We start from the raw sequence: 18263 nt of genomic DNA, 5'->3' as shown, positions 1-18263 counted from the left end.
GCTGTAAACATCTGTATAACTACTAAACACATAAAAATGTGGACGGGATTTGGACTCGGACATGGTCATTGTTTTTTGGAAGAAAAACCAAATCACCAAGGGAGGGAAGGAATTGATAATTTTCTACGGCCCCTTAACAAACTGTTCTACTGCAATTTTAAGATCTGAGACAGTTCTTTGGTCCAGGATGCCTCTGCCCTAAATCTTATGGGCAGAGGTGGGGCTGGACTGAAGAGCAGGCTTGCTCTTCCTCCCTCTCCCTGCCCCTCAGCCCTTATGTATATATCTGTAATTTTATTTATTTATGTTGATGTCTGTTTATTTTGTATTGATGTCTGTCTCCCTCTATATTGTGAGCTCATTGCGGGCAGGGATTGTCTCTATTGCTGTACTGTACTTTCCCAAGTGCTACACATAGTAAGCTCTCAATAAATGCAACTGAATGAGTGAATGAATGAATGACACACCATCAGTGTTTGCCATTCCATACTGGGAATTCTGTTCACTTGACCACAGGTTTACATGTGAAAGCCACCAGTCAATCAGTCAATTAACTGCATTTGAGTGCTTACTGTGTGCGAAGCACCGTTCTAAGCACTTGGGAGAGTACAGTAATAGCAGTTGGTAGATATGTTCCATGCCCACAAGGAGCCCACCAATTAAGTCTCTGCACTTTATTTACTTTATCGAAGGTATATATTTAGGAACCAAAATTGAAATAAAAAAGAGAGTCCCTAGGAAGAAATCCAAATGAAAGTGACTTAAATTGGATTATGATCACCACGGCTCCAAATCCAGGTGTATGAATAACATGCAATTAAGAAACTAGATGTGGCTTGTAATTCTATGTACTAGAGAGAAATGATAATATTGAGCTCCTATATTATGAAAGACATCTGTGTAGGACTGCAAAAGGGCAAAGGTGTTCTAACAACACTAGTATCAACTTTGCCCCACACAACCCCATGTAACCAACTCAGAGACAGTTTAAATATTCAGGCGAATTAAACTCATTAGATACACGGTTAAAGACTTTGCGTCATACACTAGACTGGAAAATTATTTTCTGTTCACAAAAATTGGTACTGATTTGCTATTTAGTCTAGTGTCTACTGCCTTAAAGTATAACTCGGGCAGTCTATAAGGGATTGGACGGATATAAATGCAAAGTATTGAGGCGGATTCACTTCATCCACCATCCTTCAGTGGTAGGGAAATTGTATTCCCTAGGCATGACGGTGCAAGACATGCCTCATCCTGAGAATTCTGGGTTTATGCCTGGTAGAAGGGCAGAATGAAGGGACCATGCTCTAGAAGGGTGGAGCCCAAGGGCTTTCCCCTGAACAAACTAATTAAAACTGTCCTGTCCAAGGCAACGAGATATAGTTCCTCCTACAGTTTGTGACTAGCGCTCTTTTTAGTCACCTCCGAGGGCTAACACGCAGGGTTACTCTTCCATTTACCGGCAGGGGAAGGGGCACTAAAATGCACTGACCAGCTAGCACACACTCAAGGTTCAGTCTTATTGACATTTTGCCCAATTTATGCCTGAAATTTAAAATAGTCTTGGAGGCTGGAGAAGTTAGCATCAGACCTCTCAGCATAACAGAATTAAATAGCCATCCAATGATCGTTCACTCCTTATCAAATAGAATTTCCTATGAGCTTGAGTTGCATAAAAGAATGAAAAATTTCTAGATTTTCCACCTCAACTCAGATTTAATTTTAATATACACAAAAGTACAAGGGATACCAAATTATTTTCTAGAAATTCTGAATCCAAGGTTATACATTAAGAAAAATATACATTTTAAGCAGTGGGGCATGATATTCCATAGGAGTTTTCCGAATAAGGAAATCACTGCAAATCTGCTTCATTTCAGAAAACAATGTAAATTGAATGCTCATTTAAAAACCTGACCCCATCCAACAATTTTATGTTGGATAAATCTTCTGAAAAATTTTAAATTGAGTTTGGAAGCCACTTCCTTTTCATAGCCAAAGGGAAAACAAACATCTTTTCCATTTTGGAATTCTGGTCACAGAACTGTTTTTACACGGACATTCCTAAAGCTTCAAATTTACAGCAAAAAAAAAAAAAAAGCACAGCAGCAACAGCAGCAAAAGAAACCCATGCAGTAAGGTAATACACATTGCAAAAAAGTCAGAATTGAATAGTCTACAACCACAGGCAAGAACAAAGGAGGGGAGACACACAAAATACAACAATCTCTTACACGTCTGCCTTTGCTAGCTGGAATACAGGACGGAGAGCGCTTCAACAAAGAAAGGAGAATACGTTACAAACACGTACACGTAGGCACAAACGCGGCTCTGAATCACCCCATTTTGGTACCATTTGGCAGAACATATTTAGAGCCACATTTTACGGCAGACCAAAGCTACACACATTGTCAGTCCAATTTCTGGAGATAGGAACGGAGGGTAGAACAGTAAAGGAAAAGTTGCTTCACAGACAGAGTCTGCAGCAGACAGGCTTCAACGGGGAGCCATGTGCACACAATGATAGCTGCAAAACAATACCACAATATTCTATATACAAATGTTGGACAGCTTCTCTTCTTGACGGCCAAAAGGGTTCCTATGTTTAAAACATTCCTGAGGGGGAAAACAAGTCTAAGTAGTCATTAAAACACTAGTGATGCCTTTTAGTACGAGAATCGGCAAAAGGTGTCTCTCAGATTTAGAATGGTGAAAAAAATGCTTATTATGCACTGATACTGATCCCCACCTGGCAAACACCCTCCATTTTCTATGGAAACTCTTTTTATCAATAACCAATCAATGGTATTTATTGAGCCCTGTGTACAGAGCACTGTACTAAGTGCTTGGGATAGTACAGCAAAACAAAGTTGGTAGACACTTTCCCTGTTATAAGCAAGAAGAGTCACCTCTCCGCCCCTAGGAACAGTCACTTTTTGGCTTAAAGCTATTTAAAATATACTCTTTTCTACCTTCATCCTCTCTCCTCAGAGGGATTTTTTCCCTGACCTCAAAAAACTAACTAGAAAAATCAAGAAATAGTAGCAAATCTCCTTGAATAATGTCCAGTGTCCAACCACGTTGTGCAGTGACACCTCAAGGTGAATTCCAACCCTTCTCTAAAGGACATTACATAATATCAATGAAAAGTGATCACAATTAAAATCTCAATCTGGCATTTTTGAGGGCCAAGAATGATACTGAATTATCTGCATGGTAGTAATGCTCATGTCTAAGACACATCTGCTGCCTTTAAGCTTAGGCTGCTGAAGCCAGGCATCTATTTTTAAACATTCACATAAAAAAGGGTAATTTATACTTTTTCCCTGCTGGTGTAATTAGAGTAACACACAAAAATTCAGGGTTTTCTATAAACAGCTAAATTAGTTGGCTGGCAGACACCAGAAACCAGGGCTCTGTCCTCAAACTAAACCACACAATTTAAACCATATATTTAACATTGATGTCTATGAATTGCTATGAGCATTTTAAATGAACAACATGAAGGTTATAGCACAAGTACTAATTAGGACCAGCAATTTTTCCTATGCACAGAGAAGCTGGTTTTTAGACCAAGCAATTTAGTGAACAAACTCCAGAGTTATTTCTGAATAAAGTAGATGATCATAACTAAAGAACTAAAAAGTGGACTTATAGCTCTGTAAAGTCTTATGTAAACTTCTCCTCACTAAAACACTCTAAGAGAATAAACAGTGATACCTACCTAACACTCAACCTCTTATTCCTATTTACCTCTTGGGCTTTCACTAGAGTTCTATTAAAGTAAAAATTTTGAAAGTATAAACTTGCAACACTGAGTAGTAGCTGAGTACTACTTGAAAAGCTAGGTTTCTTGTAAAAAATCAGCAGTGAACTACTCTCAAACCTCATTGCCATACAAATTTACATTTCCAGATTACTTATAGTCAAGAAGCAAGATCCTAAATGAGCAACTCATGGAACAGAAACAAAGAAATCCTCCACTTTTGTGTAGCCAGGATTTTATGGCGGATGCTGGTAAAACAAATGTGATTTTCCAGGAATCCAAAAATCAGTCATTTAAAATGTATTAATTCAGAATTAACTGAACATCAAAAAATAAAGGTTGATTAAGAGGTCACTCCCTGCAGAAGTGACTCACCGAGTTTAATCCAATTCTTTTCCCCCCCAGTGTCCAATTTACAGCATGTACTCCCGCCGATTACTGATATGGTGTGGCATGAGCAGGTTAAAAAGAATGAAAATGCTGCATCTTTCTTTAGGTACCCTCCAGCAATGGCCCAAAAGTAAAAATACAAGGGCAAGGGAGGTCTTTTAGTTGGACACCACCACACAGCCCAAAGTGCACTGATGATCACAGTATGTATTGAGCACTCACTGTGTGTCATGCACTGTTCTGGGTTAGAACCCAGTCCCTGACCCACATGGAGCTCAGTGTAAGCCGGAGAGAGAACAGTTATTGAATCCCCATTCTAGAAATGAGGAAACTGAGCAATGACAAATCAAGTGACTTGCCCGAGATCACACAAAAGGTAAGAGGTGTGACAAGGATTAGAATCCAGGTAGGTCCTCTGACTCCCAGGCTGTGCTCTTTCCACTAGGCCATGCTGTTTCCTGGGGAAGCATGTTCCCTTAAAAGTAGGAGACAACTGAGACAAAAACATAAAACCAGATCTCAAATTCTAAAATGCTCTTTGAGCACCAGTTAGAGTTCATCAACTAAGTTTTGATGGAATTCTAAAATCACTTGAGACTCATATCAGTTTCAAAATACCATGAAAAACCTACCAATAGAGCCAACAGAAAATATGCTTCCTTAATTTCTATGATGTAGTGCTTTTCCTAACATACCGTGTTTTATCGAGCATAAATAAACATTGCATTACTATGTGAATTGTCCCCTTGAAGTACACAATTTGTTTTGTAGCTAAGTGAACCAGGCAAAAGACAGATTCTTACTAGAATGGGGGCAGACAAACACAGATATTCTAAATATTAACATAGATTGTTGAGCCTGTGAATGCTAACAACCTATGGTTATCACCAAGAAGAACACGGTAGAGCCTTTATTATAGTAGATTACTCTTATTTGCTACAAATAAAAGGAAAAAAATTCATGTGTTTCCATTCTCCTTACCACTTTTTAACTAAAATTGCAAAATGCAATCTTAATGATTTCCTTTGAAACTAAGTAAATTTGATCTGATTACCACACAACCCGGTCTGTGAGTATGCAATGAAAAACAATTATAAATTATAAGATATAAGAATGTACATAGTTACGGTAAAAATTCAGAGTTGCTGGAATAAAAAATTAAAAAATTACCTATAATATTCTCTAAATTTATTTCTTTGGTCTAGGAGGATGACAGTGGTGGCATTATACAATTATATGCAATAATCGACAGTAGTAAAGAACAAGCTGGCATAGGAAATAAAGTTTTTAGGTTAAAGAATATTCTTTTTACTGTGTTACATGGTTAATAAGAGTAGTTCTAGAACTCAAAGGGTAATAAAAGTGAAGTTATGGGGTTTGAGAAGATACTGCTTCGGTGAAATTTAACTCAAACCCTCCAGGAAGCCCACACTTTCTGCTGTTTGCTATTAACATGCCCACAAACATCTAATATTAAATGTTTCTGGTGCCCAGATCACCATTAGGTCAATTCTCAAAATTCTAAACTTACTGCCTACAAGTGAGTTAGGGTTTTTAAAAGGAGCATTAACACTTTCAGATTGCAGCATTGTATGTGCAATATAACCAGCAGTGGATTGGTTATATTACACATGCATCATGGATCATGAGTGTTACTGTTCATTCAATCCTATTTAAAGAGGGCTTACTGTGTGTAGAGCACTGTACTAAGCACTTGGGAGAGTACAATATAACAATAAACACACACATCCTACTCTTTGCAAGCAGCTTAACTTACAAAAGAGGAATTTTGGTGACTGGAAAAATTGGACTCAATTTTCTCCATTTTAAACAATGCATGTGTCAATGCTTGAGAGGACAAAAGATACATATGAAGCAAGCTCTTTCTAAATTTTTCCACTTTTAGGTGGAAATAACAGTATCCACACAGAGAGCTTTCCCAGAAGGTGAATGATGAACATACGATAAAATGTCTAAATTATTAAATCCACATGCTTAGTTCAGCATGAAAAATAATGCAGTCAATTTATACTTGTGTGAGAGTAGTAAAATACAAATGTTTCAATGCTTTTTCTGCATTGTCTTGATAATAAAATTGTAATCGTATCATCATTACTATGCAAATGATCAAATCTTCCAGTGGGGTTTTCAAAGAAATACTTACATGCACAAATATTTAAAAGGAGAGGCTTGAAAAAGAATTACTTCATGGACTCCCAATAGTGGTTAGTGTGAGAAAAGCGGGGAGGAAGGTAGTGGAGGGGAATGATGGGAGAATAAAAATGATCTCATGTACCAAAAATGTCAGGAGAATCTCTTACCAGGTAGACCCAATTAAATAAGAATTTAAGCTTTGAGAATAGCTGTAAAGAGGGCAGGAATGAAGGCAAGTGGAGGTATTTGGAAGCGTTTTAATGGTCCAGGCACCCTGCTCAGGGAATTCTTATTCAGAAGGAAAGAATGCAGAAGAATTGCTGCCCACAGTTACTTCTCCTTAAACTGACTGCATTACTGCATAAATTCTCCAAATCAGTTCACTGATCTGTTACTGAGGGATGCATTGGTTTGAAGATCAAAGACTTACGTCATCCAAAAAATCAATCAGTGAAGATGAGGAAGAAGAAAAGGAATCCTATTTAACGAATACAGCAATAAAGAAATAGAAAAAAAAATGGATGAAGCAATTTAATAAGAATAAATAATAAACTTGAAAATTCTGCAAAACAGTTAAAGAAAAATGGAGAATGACATTATTTCAAGGAAACAATTATTAACAGCAAAGTAGACACTGTGCCTTTTGCTTCTCGAGAAATGTATCAATCTGTTAATTACTTTTAAAATAAGCTTCTTTACTCCCCAAACAATGAATCATTATTCATTCATTATGTAAAAATTGTGCTAATGGAAGGAGTTATGATAAATTAAAAAGTAAATCTAAGATAAGCATTTGGCAGGAAACAAGCTAGAATAAAAGAGTAAACATGGTAATGCATAATCTTCACTATTATTTTTAAATTTAGATGCAACCGAACCTTACCTCTCCCCAGCCCCCAGCCAAATTTGGATACATTTTTCTTTTTAGGAATTTAATGAACTGTTGTAATGTCCAGATTACATATGACAGCCAATTTCCTACGACTTGACCAATTCCACCATAAGGATTTTCAACTTCCTTGCACTCAACATCCCATACCCTCCAGTTTGGGGTAGGATTAAACAAGTTGTAATTTTTACCACAGGTAAAATAATATTTTCATGCAAGTTATAAATGATTGCTAAAGTTATTCAAACTATTTTACACTTACTTCAAATTGATCCAGAGCAGAGGTAGGCGCATTCAAAAATGCCAAGAAAGAATTCTGTGAGTCTTGGTGCTTTACACCTAAAAGACAGCAGCAATTTTTTAAGCTACTGAGAAAAACAATCTCCTGTTCATGGATGACCTGTCTGTCCAAATCTGCTCACAGGTGTTCCTAAGCCAGAATGATTCCCAGATCACAGAGACTATGGGAAAAAAGCATACATAAAGTACCCCAAACAAAATATATTCACTACACCTTGTATGTTTTTGATATTCTTCATCTCATATAAATCAAAGTGAATCATTTTTAATAAAGAGGAAGTGCACAGCAATATGCATAAATTATATGCATTGGTATAATTTGTTTCGTCGATTGCTTTCCTTTTTTTCTTTACAGTATAGCATATAACAAATTTTCAGATTCTTCTATGTGCAAAACTCCACGTATTTCTGAAAGAAGAAGTCTATTTCAATGTAGTTAGGTTTTACTACACTAGCATGTCACCAACTGAGTTTACGTTCTGAATTATTCTTAACCAGTGCAAAGGATGTGTCCACTATTATAAGAGCGTCTGGTAAGGAAATAATAGTTACTATGACATTTCATAAAACGTATGCCCTTAAATGTGGTTGAAACATTTGCCAAGTAATTACTAGTTCCACTTTTTCTGACAGAAGGAGCAATTCAAATTAAGAGATTTTACCTGGAAAGAATACAATATTGGGCAGTGTCTTTTGAGTGACATCATCTTTAAAATTCTACAAATTTCAAAATAAAGCCTTACAGTACAAACAGGTTAATGCCCAAGTAATAGAAAAAAATTAAATTATGAACAGCAGAGCATATTTTAGTTATGAAAAATAACTGAAGTTTGTGACTTTTCACATTCAAACTCTAATGCATTGCTTACTACAGCTGAAAAAGGAGCTTTATCTGGAAATATTACACAATGAGCTTGATTTGCTCATATTTTGAGGGGTTGGTATTTTGGGCTTTGGGGGGCAAAATGATCAGATTTAAATGTAGCGATAATCTGGACAAATACACACTAATTCTGTCCCAGATAAATCTCACTGAGATATATTTGCCAACCTTTTAATCCATGGGAAAATTTTGGTTCATCTTGTGGGAGTATCTATTATCACACTGTAAAATTATTGACCAAAATGATCATGTAGAAAAACGTCAAACTTCAAATTGCTAGCGGTATTTTGAAAATACATAACCTTTTCTCTCCATATTGGATCTGGCTTGAAATGGATTTGTCTACAGCATGAATTTAAGACTGATTTAGTTAATGCAAATGAACCATTCCCTTTCCTAAAATGTCAATGTTTTTTCTTTTTCTCCCCCTTACAACTACATAATAGCAACATATCTTTCACTATTTGTGGTTCTCGAAACCGGAAATGTAAAGATATAGAGAAGATCAAGGGGAAAACTATTGATGAAAAATGCAAGAAAAGATAAAAATGCAAAGACCTTATGATTCCAGTCCGACAAATATAAGGCGGCATCCAATTTAGAAGACATTCTAAATGCTTCCTCACTAGCTAGAAAGACTTTTCTGTCTCTGCATGTGGTAACATACTCTTCCTCTGCCAAAGTTGTTACCTCATCTGTCCACAACTCACTTGTTTTGAAATGGAAAGTAATGACTGACTGACTGGTAAGGCAGTATTAATTAAAGCACCTCACTAACTTCAAAAGGGTGTCTACCAAAAGTCACCTACTTCAACTAACAACTGTGCTTAGTACAGCGTTTGCACAAAGCCCTCGATACATACGATTGAACGAACCATTAAACTGTACCTTAAGTCAAAATGAGCAGATGACTTATGCTAAGAACACAAAAGATGACTCAAAATTATTTGTATTAAATCCACATGTAACTGTACCATCTTATCAAATAAGGGCTACACTTCAAGACCCAGAATTGCCTACAAGATCACTTCTCACATCTACACTCATATGTCATAAAATGTAGCCATGGTAAAGCAATACATCCTGATTTATATGGATGCCAGTACCCATACCCTTTTCTGATCTAAGCTCTTCAGTCTCCTTTTTCAGTTTTTCAATTTCTGATAGCAGTTCCAAGTTCTTCTTTTCCGCCTCTTGCAATTTACTTTAAAATGAGGAAAAAAAAGGAAAGATGCAATTACTAAGCAATACAGTAACGTAACCCCTTCATTTTTTTAATCCAACTTTCATAATACTAAGGTCTCTGAGGGTTTTTTTTCCCCCTGGGTAGCAGTCCAGCTGATAGTCAAATAAAACACTAACATCAAATTTGAAGGCTAATTTCAAAATCATTATACCTTGTTCAGCAGGGTTCTTAGGAAGATTGGTTAAATAACTCTTTGTTACTCCATCAGGTTGGCTCAAACTCTTTACTAAAGAGTAACTGTGAGAACCCACATGGCTTGAGCATGAGAAGACCATGTTTCTCTTTAAAAATAATAATGAGGATTTTATTTAGCAGCTCTGTGTGCAGTGCTGATCACCCAGTTAATGTTTTCTGCTCACCACAATGTCTTGAAAAGAACAAAAGCTTTAACTCTCCAGTTCAGACTTTTACATTAATTTTCCTTTGCTCTTTCAAATACTCCTGTGCCTCACCTGTACCAACTAGTTTATGTGACCACTGGAGCTGAAATCATCACTCAGGGGATTATAGTTTTATTATCTATACCATCGGGGTGAACTCCTCATCCCTCACATTTTTTTGTCCTATTCCCTTTTGTGATGAGGCGGGAGAGAATAAGGTATTACAAAAAGGTCTGATGGGGGACAGGGAGACTCAGTTTGAGGTTTTAGCCATTAAAAGTATCAGCATAAATTGAGCCGACCCAACAATAAGTTATTCTGATGTATTATGTTAGTTCACTGTGACATTACCTTATTACCTATCTGATCCTTGTTTTTCCTAATGTTTATAAATAATTTTTAATGTCTGTCTCCCCGACAGTGTGAAAAGATCCTGGTGGACAGAGGACATGTTTTAATTCTGTTGTATTTCCCAAGTATTCCACTCAAAAGACAATCACTAAATTCCATTACTAGTATTACTGTAAATGTTATGATGTTTTACTATGAGACTTCATATACCTGAGTTTGAAAAAGCCTCCAGGATCCATGCACAACTGTATTACCCCATCACTTTTATTTTACTTTTAACTGAACCTACATTTCTATAAAGTTCCACTCCTTTTTGAAGTGAGTAGGCTTTGAACAATGTGGAAACTTTCCTTTTTGCACTTTTCTGAATCAGCAGAATTTTGCAAGCTAAGGAAGTTTGACCAAATGACACACAAAAAGTCAGTGCTTGGTAAATGGCTTTGTGCATCTCAATGGATGCATCTGAAGCCAAAAAATGGTGTATTTTTCCCACACCAGCAGTATAACTAGTCAAAAGCATCCCTTCAACAGGTTTGTTTTTACAATTTTCCCATCCATTAAAATTCACTGGGATACAGAAAATTTAAGAAATGCAACTAGATGTCTCTCTTCAAATGTTTTCTCTCAAGTTACCGAAACATATTCCATCAGGGAACAGACCATTCAAGCTCACCATTCTGTTGAAATGTTGGTTGCTTTAACTTTATTCAGCTCTTCTTGGATGACTTGTTTGGCTCTGATTTCTGCATCTAGAGCAGACTGCAGTTCCAATCTGGCTGACATATCCAGTTTTGCAAAGCGACGCATCTTCCAGGGCATGTCCTATAAAATAATGCAATTTATTTCACAGTTTTTTCAAGACCATGCTATTTTATTCCTAAAATAATGTTGGAAAGTCCCTTAAAACAGTACAACAAAACATAGAGGTTACTGCTACATATGGGATCTTGTAGCCTCCAATTTCTTCTAACTCTGAAAATCTGTCATTTTAGCTAACACCAAGGTAATCATTTTTTAGGAGAACCCTATGATAATAATTGTTAAAAGTGGGAATGAAAACAGGGAGAGCCCATTCAATCCCTATGACAGAGTGTAACTACGGGAATCGTAGGGTGAAAATCCAGAGTCACTTGCAAGCAAGCATAATTTTCCGTGTTTAAATTCCTCAAAGTTGCAAAGTATACAGTGGATCCTTACTGTTGCTCTTGCACCTAAGCTGGAATTTCTCAAGACCTCCAGTTCTTCTGTCATTTTAGAAGCTAAGGCTTGAAGATACCCTCGTGCATCCTTCTCATCGCTCACCCTAAAATAGGAAAAAAAACCCTCAGAATAATCAACAGAAATCAATCACAATAATTATTTAAACAAAAATTTCTTGAAGTTAAAGCTTGTCAAAGGAAAACCAACATCCCATAAATCAATAAATGATGTAACATGGGGGCCAAAAACATTCCCCCAAACTACTCCATCATCTAGTCTAACCTATAGTACAGATACCAGCCAGCAGATGGCAACCATCTTGAAAATGCCAAGTACACCACACTGGATGAGTCCACAAACATTCATCTTCCAATCTGACAAACTATCAAAAAAGTATCCTGAATTCTCCCTTCCAGACAAAGATTTTGGTGGAAAATGGTGCTTCTGAGTGACACGAACAGCACTATTATCATTTACACTGAAAGTTTAAACAGTATATATTTCCTCAAACTAAACATTATCCCTGCACTATTTTTAAAAGGACTGGCAAATTTCAGAAAAATAAGGGTCCTACCAAATTTCTCAGCACAACCAATATAAAAGAAAAATGGGAAGAGGGAAAATTCTAAATATTGTTTTAGGCCACTCAGATAAGCTTCCTTATAATTTTTTTCTTCTCTTATAATCTTAGACGTGCAGAGGGAGAATGAGATGGCATGATCTAGGTCACCGAGGGATACACCAGATGAAGGCAACAAATGTAACTGACATACTGAAGAGCTTCTCTTTAGCCCAGGAGACATGAATCACATATAATCGGTCTACAGCACTTATGAACATAGCTTTATACACTCCCATTTCCCCTCTCTGTGACATTTAAATGTCTGTCTCCTCCTCTATAAGCTGTTAGCTCCTTGGGAACAGGAGTAGGGTCTACCAACTCCATTGTACTATACTCTCCCACATCCTTAGTACAGTGCTCTGCTCATGGCAAGTGCTCTATTGATAACATTCACTGACTGAATATCAAGTTTCATGACGTGGCACTGGTGCAAACCCCAGACTACCAAGAAGGTGGCAACTGACATACTACCCAAGAAATACAGTTTCACGATGAGACACATTGTCTTTAAGGCCAGTGGGGTACAGCATCTGGGTAGACTGTAAGCTCCTTGTGGGCAGGGAACATGTTTTCCAACTCTTGCTGTACTGTACTCTCTCAAGCGCTTAATACAATGCTCTGCACACAGTAAGCACTCAATAAATACGACTGATTGATTGAAAGGATGTGGATAGTCACCAGCACCCTTCTGGCACACAGACATGGCCAGCAAATTGTTGGAGGTGTCAAGGAGAATACGGCAGAAGGAGGACATGGAATGTGTGAAAGATGCGGAGGGGCCTGAGGGACATAAATAACTCCACCTGATCTTGTCATGGCATCAGAGACCTCAGAGAAGAACATTTTCTTATTAGAGAATTCCCTTTCTATGAAAAGTCCAGTTGGAAAATATAAAAACAGAAGGCATGGATTTATAGACATGATAAAATATAACTGGACTTTCTCTCAAAAGTAAACTGGAAAAAGCCTTGGAACTGAAATAAGCTTTGAAATAAGTCCCATTCATACCTATTTTGAGAGCTCAAGAGGAAAAGAAGTAGAATATTAAATATCAAGGTTTCTAAGGCATGTACCAGGCCCAGTTTTAGTGAAACCTAAGATTTTCCAGCAACATAACCACCAATGCATCTTGCCATATATGAGCCATTCCCAAAGCACAAAAATGTAGCCTGAATTTTTATAAAAAGTATTCATAAAAATGAATGGTAGCTCTAATTGCTAATCATAATAGAAAAAAGCACTTATTCAGCATCTATGGAGGCAGACCCTGTGCTAGGCACTTGGAAGTCACAGTTTTTAGTAGCTAGTCTTCCAGAAAATGTCTTTAAAAGATTCTTGTATGCAATCTGAGATTTAATTTCATTTCAAAATATTTCAAAATGCAATTACATTTTTTTACCTCTAGGTTCAGTAAGACTAACTACACTATTTTTTCTTAATTGTATTTCTTAATATCAGCAAGATGGCCGGCCCAAAACATTTCTTGGCAGAAGTATTAACCTACAGTAGGAATGGCAAAGGGGAAATGAGGATGATTATCTCAGGATGAGCCGTCAGGTCTGTAAACACCCTCTAGAAAGGTAAGCTCCTTGTGTTGGGAAACATATCTACTTACTTTATTGTATTGCACTCTCTCAAACATTTAAGACAGTGCTCTGCACACAGCCCTCAAAAAATACATTTGAGTGATTGATGAAGGAAGAGGGAAACCAGGATTGTTCCTGAACTTCAAATAAGAAAAGAACTGCTCTAAAAACTAAATAAATAGCCAACTTAAACAGGACACAGATGAGGGTTACTGTGGTCTTCTCCACAGTACTAAGATCTTCATTTATTTACATCCTAGGGAGGGGAATAGGAGAGGAGGGAGGAAGGAGCACACAAAATGGGGGGGGGGGGGAGGGGGCAGGACATCAAAGTAGGAGAAGCTATGAAGTCCTTGGTCTTTGGTTGACTTTGGAAATTCACAGAACTGAACTTCTGGTATATTATTTGTTTACACTGAGCTAGCACCTCTTCATGACTGATTTTTGAACTTGGCTTCTTTAGTGCAAGTAAAGTAAAACAACATACTCAGTTGGCTAAACCATGTTCTTGATTTCTGCTTTGTTGGTTCTAAGCATTCCATCCTTAAAACTGTGCAGGGAAGCTGGTGTTCAGTCTGCATTTACAGGCATGTTGTGGCAGAAAAATTCCAAGTGAGCAAACCAGCCCCATTCAACCTCTAACTTCTCCCTTTTCCTCTTTCCTCCAGGACATCTGCTGGATGGCAGAAGCAGAGAGGTGTCTGCCTCTCTGATCCTCATTGTTCTAGCAGGCCTGCAGCCTCAGCTTGCAGCTCTATGAAAATTTTAGATTTGATTAAAATATGTATAACTTCTCTAGGAACACCTGACAGACCTGAGTACCGTGATGCTGGGTGCTTTCAAAAACTTAAGCCTTTTAATAGTATTTATAAGAGTACATGTATTTCTGAATTATGTACACTTTTAAGCTATAAATTACAACTTATTGGAACACATCCAAAATTCTATAATCTAGGCATTTCCTTTCTGACTTGCACTGAGTAGCCTTATTCAAAAGCTAAAGTTCTGTCCAAATATGGACACTGTAGTTAACTGCTATCAACACTGTCAAATAGACCAGCCTTCCTTAAAAAAGAGAGTGTTTACTCACTTTTGCTTGGATAGACCTCAGCTGGTACAATACAAGATAAAATGGAAGATACATTCCAAGACTGAGAAAGGATTAGTACAAAGATTAGGTTGAAATCCCCCAAAATGACTGATCTGCAGAAATATTTAGAAACCAATTATTTTGGATATATTAAACATTAAGAATGGGCCAAAAATGGGAATTAAAAAACAAATACTTCATGTAAAATCTGTCTCTCTCCAGTTAATTTAAAGTTGTCCTTGGACTTTTCCCAATATTTTACATAAATATATAAATTCAGGAGTATTAATTTAATGAAGCCATTAGAGGGAGGGTCATTTGATAGTGGCCATTACAAATCAACTCTCTAGAGCTTTATGAACAGTTGTTCAGGCATCTGCAACCACACATTGAGGTGTTTTTTTTTCCACTCAGTCACCTAAGAAACAATCCAACATATCTACGGCAGGAAAAGAAATGCAACAGCCCTTTCCTCAGCCAAAGCCTGATCCAAGCTTGTTTCTTAAAACCATGACAATCACACCAGATCTAAAACTCAGAGATTCCCAGGCCACATCTAATGTACTAGAGAAGCAGCGTGGCTTAGTGAAAAGAGTGCAAGCTTGGGACTCAGAAGTCATGGGTTCTAATCCTGGCTCCACCACTTGTCAGCTGTGTGACTTTGGGGAAGTCACTTGGCTTCTCTGTGCCTCAGTTGCTTCATTGGTAAAATGGGGATTAAGACTGTGAACCCCACATGGGACAACCTGATTACTTGTATCTAGTCCAGTGCTTAGAACAGTGCTTGGCACATAGTAGGCTCTTAAACAATACCATTATTATTAGTAGTAGTAGCAGTAGGTCTGACCTGTTCAAAAAGGGTGACCTGTTCTTAAAAAGGGCTGTAGTTTGAATGAGCTGTGGCAAATCAGGGAGTGAAAATAGAGAGTTTACACAGGCGTGAACGAGGGGATGGAAAAAGAGTATGTCTGTCTCTCCTATTAAAATGAAAGCTACTGATGGACAGGGAAAGTTGTTACTTCATTATTTTGTCCTTCCCAAAGGCCAAATGTAGCTTGCCACACCGAGTGGATGCTCAATAACTGCTCCTGTTGTTACGATGGGAGACTTTGCCATCATCGGAAGAGGGTTGGAAGAAAAGAAATGGAAACCATGAGTGAATAGGGTCCCACCTAAGGAGTTGAGGCAGGAATGTCAGCCCTGTAGGAGCAGTAACAGCTGTAGCATTAACCCATGGAAGCATGAGCAAGGACACTGGGTTTGGGAAGAGGGAGTTTGGTGCTTTCTGGTGGCTCTGATGTTGTCAAGGGATTATATTTTCCAGTATAATGGTGACTTGGAAATGCTTGAGGTCAGAAAGGAAGGAGTCAGAGAGTGAGAGGTTGAAAGTAGAAGTTGGAGTTGGGAAGAGGCTGGAAAAAAGTAGTCTTAAAAGCTGAGAGGACGTAGGATCTGACATAAATGGGGAGTTAGTTCGCAAAATTAGGCGGATGATCTCTTTGGGGAGAGCTGGAATTGTAAATATGAATTAGGGGGTGGTGGAAACAATGAGGGGCCCATTGAGGGAGGTAGGGTGGCTCGCATCTAACGGCACCACTCTCCTCTATCTGTTTCGCCTCTTTTTCTTTCTCTTTCAGAAAGGGAAAAGAGAAAGAATGTTCAATAAATGTCACTGATTGAAAACACCATTTTCCATCGTGTTAACAAAACAGTTTCATAGTTTAGAGAAAGAGCATAGGCTAGTGGAAAGACCACAGGCCTGGGAGTCAGAGGTCCTGGGTTCTAATTCAGGCTCTGCCCCTTGCCCGCTGTGCGACCCTGGGCAAATTACTTAACTTCTCTCTGCCACACTTTCGATCCCTGAAGATGTACTACCTGTTCTCTCCTCTACCTGCACTGAGCCGTGTGTGAAACAGGGACGGTGTCCAACCTGATTATCTTATATCCATGCCACTGCTTAGTATAGTCCTTGACATATAATAGGCACTTAAATTCCTCAATTATTATTAATAGTTTAACTTTGTGGGGTGTCCAGAGTGAGGGAGGAAGTGGGATAGTGGAAGTTTTAAAAGAGCATTGCTGGTCTGGATTAGATAGCGGGGAATATAAGAAATGAGTCCTTTCAAACCTTCAATAGCTGTCCATCCAATTGTTGTTTCTTCATCTCCATATCAAACAGAAGCTCCTCCCCCTTGGCTTCAAGAACTCAGTCAGAACTCTCCCTCCTACCACAACCCAACCCGCACACTTCACTCCTCTAAAGCCAATCACTGTTCCTTGATCTCATTGGTCTCACTTCCAACTCCCAGCTCATATTCTCCCTCTTGCCTGGAACTCCCTCCCCATCCATATATGACAGCCTAAACTCATATCTCCTCCAAGAGGTATTCCCTGACTAACCTTTCATTTCCCCACCCTATTTGCCCTCCATTCTTCACCACCTCTGCACTTGGGTCTGTACCCCTTAAGCACTTTGCTACCCCACTCCCAGCCCCATTGTAGCTATTAATATTTCCTTGTGTTGTTAGTGGAAGAACAGAGTGCTAATTTGAAAGAATAAATACGGCCGAAGTCGGCACAGTTTTGGATTAAAGCCAAGAACACACGGCTGCCCGAAGGCAGGAATGGAGGAACCAACATGTGAAAACGATCTAAGCCTTGAGGACTGACAGGCTGAAAACGGGATGGAGAAAGGGGCAGAGAGTGTGAACCTCTGAGCCTAGGAAACAGAAGATAGGAGCAAGGTCAGAAAGGGAAAAATAATTTGGTACAGGTGGTTGTGGTTAAGACACTGGTGAGGGCAGAAGATAGCTGGGTGGACTGCCAGATGAAGAAGCTGTGGTCAAAAATTGGTATTTCAGCATTAGAGGTGTTGGGCTCAAGAATACTGAAAGGGCTGTATTCCAAAAAGACTCACCATTGAATGATTTCTGTGATTTGAGCCTCCCAGTGTGCAACAGATTCTTTTTTGTCTGCTAGGTCTCGCATCTCTTCTTCCAGCTGTCGGTTGTTCACACTCAGCCTCTCAAACATGGTGGTGAGCTATGGAGTTTTAAGACAGTTGGAACACATCCTTGATAGGACTCAAGTTATTTAATCAACTAGCCTTTTCTGCAACCTTAGGAGGCTCATTTAAATTTTAAATTACTAACTTACTTTGAAAGCCAATAATAATAGCCAAGTGGAAAGAGTACAGGCCTGAGAGTCAGAGGTACTGGGTTCTGACCCCGACACTGCCACTTACCTGCTGTGTAGGCAAGTCATTTCTCTGTGCCTCGGTTCCCTCATCTGCAAAATGGGGATTCAATACCTACTCTTCCTCCTACTTACTCTAGGAGCCTTATGTGGGACCTGATTATCCTCTATCTACCCCAGCACTTAGTACAGTGCTCAGCAGAAAGGG

General features: G+C 38.4%; 1 protein-coding gene across 14 annotated transcripts in view; it reads right to left on the bottom strand.

Moving 5' to 3' along the window:
* CDC42BPA (CDC42 binding protein kinase alpha) overlaps positions 1-18263 on the bottom strand; it is a 214952-nt gene that overhangs the window by 40754 nt on the left and 155935 nt on the right. For 8 of the 14 annotated variants that reach the window (XM_029047251.1, XM_039914760.1, XM_039914765.1 and 5 more), the window contains 6 exons: positions 17778-17902; positions 11560-11665; positions 11036-11184; positions 9498-9589; positions 7465-7541; positions 6744-6791 (listed from right to left, as the gene is read on the bottom strand). In XM_029047251.1, the coding sequence (XP_028903084.1) occupies positions 6744-6791; positions 7465-7541; positions 9498-9589; positions 11036-11184; positions 11560-11665; positions 17778-17902 (597 nt within the window). Of the gene's footprint in view, positions 1-2237; positions 2277-6743; positions 6792-7464; positions 7542-9497; positions 9590-11035; positions 11185-11559; positions 11666-17777; positions 17903-18263 lie in introns of all 14 variants that reach the window. The other 6 variants (XM_039914759.1, XM_029047255.2, XM_039914762.1 and 3 more) reach the window with 4 other exon arrangements.

This window comes from Ornithorhynchus anatinus, chromosome 19, assembly GCF_004115215.2.
Source record: "Ornithorhynchus anatinus isolate Pmale09 chromosome 19, mOrnAna1.pri.v4, whole genome shotgun sequence".
Taxonomy (NCBI): Eukaryota; Metazoa; Chordata; class Mammalia; order Monotremata; family Ornithorhynchidae; genus Ornithorhynchus; species Ornithorhynchus anatinus.
The sequence above is the reverse complement of the archived record's forward strand: the minus strand, read 5'-3'. Positions and strand labels throughout refer to the sequence as shown.